The sequence below is a fragment of the Lactuca virosa genome, chromosome 5, assembly GCF_052849685.1.
Source record: "Lactuca virosa cultivar CGN04683 chromosome 5, Lactuca_virosa_CGN04683_v6, whole genome shotgun sequence".
In the NCBI taxonomy this organism is placed as follows: domain Eukaryota; kingdom Viridiplantae; phylum Streptophyta; class Magnoliopsida; order Asterales; family Asteraceae; genus Lactuca; species Lactuca virosa.
In genome coordinates this window covers 241,216,415-241,220,107 of record NC_136430.1, presented here as the reverse complement: position 1 = coordinate 241,220,107, position 3,693 = coordinate 241,216,415, and the positions used below count along the sequence as shown (strand labels likewise).

At 37.5% G+C, this 3,693-nt stretch overlaps 1 protein-coding gene across 1 annotated transcript; it reads left to right on the top strand.

The window, feature by feature from the left end:
* The first annotated feature begins 1,276 nt into the window (after nt 1–1,276).
* On the top strand, nt 1,277–2,707 carry LOC145112544 (uncharacterized). The gene is made up of 2 exons (XM_079048697.1): nt 1,277–1,346; nt 1,395–2,707. The coding sequence occupies exons 1-2, from the start codon at nt 1,277–1,279 to the stop codon at nt 2,705–2,707; spliced, it is 1,383 nt and encodes a 460-aa protein (XP_078904823.1).
* Nucleotides 2,708–3,693: the final 986 nt, after the last annotated feature.

Sequence of the window (3,693 nt, the reverse complement as noted above, 5' to 3'; positions counted from 1 at the left end):
ATACTATACACTATACATGAACATACTATATACTAGTAAAGAGAAAGCATCACTACACTATGACATACTATACAACCTTTTGAATACTATAAACCGAATGTGACATACTACTTCTCGATACGACACTTCATCGTGGTATCACTTTGTAACCAGAGTCTCCTGGAGGGAGAGCAGGCATTATGTGTATATATCTATACGGGACAGACACTCCCACATCCCGACTGCTAGCTACAGTCCCAGCCGATAAGGCCAAGGGGTGACAGAATGTTACCTCACTACATACGACCTGGAGGGTCATCAGTTATTCAGCCGTCGATCAGCATGGTTACATACGAGTTCACATTCAAACCTTTAATTAACCAATTAAGAATTAAAGGCAAAATAGACTCTCCGAGGCGTATTGTTCGTTTAATACTACCTGGAGTCTACATTTTCATTACCTTAGACTCCCCGAGGTGTACTGTACATTTAGTACTACCTGGAGTCTGTATTTTATCACTTTATGACCAGCAGTGTCACTGCTGAGGAAAAACATTATTTTCCCTTAATACACTTATTTCGTAATCACCTTTCATGAGTGAAGTCTAAAACTATATTTTCATACTGATAGTTTCATTGGGGAAAACTCTTACTATTAGGAAAGAACAAACAGACAAACAATCGGGTCTTGGTAGAAGACTACATTTTTACTGGAAAATATAGGATTTTCTAGGGAGTATACTTTTTACAAACATTTGAAATCAGTTACTACATTAAGTTGTTACAAACATTTTCATACAAGCAATGACACAAAATACTTATGAACTCACCAGCTTTATGCTGATAAACTCTTTCAAAATAACTTGTATTCTCAGGTCATCAGTAGACAGGTACCGATGAAGCTTTTGAGAAGATGGAGCACATACAAGACTCATCTTTTATTTTGATTATACTTTTGGGTGTCTTACAAACTATACAGAACACGCTTGTATTACAATTATTATATTAATGCAATGGATGTTGTTGCTTGTCTTTACTATTATGCATTGTTATGATACTGTACATGACGTCCTCCACCCCAGAACGTTTCCGCCGTTCCGGTTTTGGGGTGTGACAGAGACCTAATCCCAATATGAGCTACAACCCAAGACTATTGCCTCAAAATGCATTGGTTAGACCTTTATCACCAATAACCTCATCAACCCCTTTACCAACATCCACAACCGCAATATTAATCTAAACCATACCTCCACATCATCACCAATAATCTCATCAACCCCAACCTAGTAGCTTCAGAATGTCTCTTGAAGTCATTGTCAAGTCTCTTGCTACTAGCACCCAAAAATTCCAAAAAGAGACAAGAACTAGTATTTCCAACCTTGAAGCATAAGTGGGTGATATAGTTGCATCTTTAGTCAAGTTGGAGTACCATGGAAAACTACCTTCTCAAACTGAAAAGAACCCAAATGTCAATGTGGTGACCTTGAGAAGTGGTAAACAAACCGGAGAGAGTAGCTCAAAGAAGAAGTCAAGGGAAGATGAGGAAGAAATAAATATCACTCCCATTGAGGATCCTATTGTCAAAAGTGATGCACAAACCAGAGTTCCGAAGAAGATTACCCCTCTAGTCACTCAAAATGCCACTCAACCACCATCTCCCTCACGACTTGCAACTTCAAAGAAGAATGTAAAGGAGGAACATATCCTAGACACCTTCAGAAAGGTGGAGGTAAGCATCCCCTTACTCGATGCAATCAAGAAAATCCATAGATATGCAAAATTTTTGAAAGAACTTTGCACAAATAAATGGAAACTGAAAGGGAATGAAAAGATTTCAATGAATGAAAATGCCTCCGCGGTTTTACAAAGAAAACTCCCACCTAAATGCAAAGACCCTAGAATGTTTACGATTCCTTACAAAATAGGGGATGTTACTTTTAGTAGTGTCATTATTGATCTTGGTGCTTCTATTAATGTTATGCCCTATTCGGTATATGAATCGCTAAATGTTGGTCCGTTAAATGAAACGAGTGTCATAATTTCACTTACGGATAAATCAAGTTTTTTTTCTAGAGGTGTCTTAGATGATGTTTTGGTGCAAGTGAATCAATTGGTCTTCCCGACGGATTTCTATGTGATTGATTTAGAGGAACAAGTTTCCTCCAAATTGGCTCTAATCTTTCTTGGAAGACCGTTTTTGAAAACAACTAGGACGAAGATTGATGTGTATACGGGTAGTTTAACAATGGAATTTGATGGTGAAACAATAGGCTTTAATATTTATGATGTTATGGGATATCCAAGTGATCTTTCATCTTTATATTTTGTTGATGTTTTTAAACCACTAACCCAAGATTTGTTTGAGTTGACTAATGGTGACATGTTGGAGATGATTCTAAGCAAAGGGTTTGATTGTGGGAGGCTAGCCAAGAAATTGATGCTCGATTCCCCAAATCCAGAAGTTGAAAACTTGGTTAACAATTTGGAGGTGAAGAAATCCATGAGGTTTGATTTCAATCAAGTCAAGTTGCCTCCAAATCACACAAAGTTACCACATTCCCTTGTTCAACCACCAGAATTGGAATTAAAAGTCCTACCTCAACACTTGAAATATGCTTATTTAGGAAATAACGAGACTCTTATGGTTATCATTTTAACTCACTTAACCGAGTTTGAAGAAGAGCAACTCCTCAAAGTGTTGAAGGAACACAAAGAAGCTATGGGTTAAACGATTGTGGATATCAAAGGATTGTTCCCCTCCACTTGTATGCATAAGATTTTGATGGAGGACAAATGCAAGCCAAGCCGGGATACACAAAGAAGATTGAATCTGCCTATAATGGAAGTTGTGAAGAAAGAAATACTAAAGCTTCTTGATGAGGGGATGATCTATCTAATCTCGGATAACAAGTGGGTGAGCCCGGTACAAGTAGTACCAAAGAAGATGGGAATCACGGTGGTCGAGAACAACAAATGTATTATGCTCCCCACCCATATGTAAAACGGGTGAAGAGTATGTATTGACTACCAAAATCTTAATGCAAGCACGAGAAAAGACCATTTCCCATTACCTTTCATTGATCAAATGTTAGAAAGATTGGCCGGTAAATCTCATTATTGTTGTCTAGAAGGGTACACTGGTTTTCACCAAATCCCGGTGGCACCGGAAGACCAAGAAAAGACAACATTTACAAGTCCATTTGGCACTTTTTCATACTGAAGAATGGCATTCGGATTGTGTAATGCCCTGGCTACGTTCCAACGTTGTATGGTTAGTATTTTCTCGGAATATGTCGAAAACATAATTGAAGTTCTTATGGATGATTTTATGGTATACGAAAGCTCCTTTCAAGAGTGTTCGACTAACCTAACAAAGATTTTGAAAAGATGTATTGAAACAAATTTGGTTTTGAAATTTGAAAAATGCCATTTTATGGTTAGTCAAGGTCTTATTGTAGGTCACATTGTGTCAAAGAAAAGAATCGAAGTAGATAAAGCTAAAATTGACGTTATTCAAAGCTTACCTTACCCAACTTGTGTTCAGGAAGTTCATTTTTTTAGGTCACACGGTTATCTACCGAATGTTCATCAAATAATTTTCAAAGATCATAAGACCAATGTGCCTTTTCTTGCAAAATGAAGTTGATTTCGACATCAATGAGGTGTGCAAAGAGGCTTTTGGCAAGATCAAAGAGTTTCTTACATCCTCCCCAT

What these genes read in the sequence shown, in the direction of transcription:
- LOC145112544 (XM_079048697.1), top strand. Translation starts at nt 1,277, where the DNA reads ATGTCTCTTGAAGTCATTGTCAAGTCTCTTGCTACTAGCACCCAAAAA. An exon ending in CCAAAAAGAGACAAGAACTA is followed by an intron (nt 1,347 to 1,394) that starts GTATTTCCAACC and finishes TTGCATCTTTAG; the next exon opens with TCAAGTTGGAGTACCATGGA.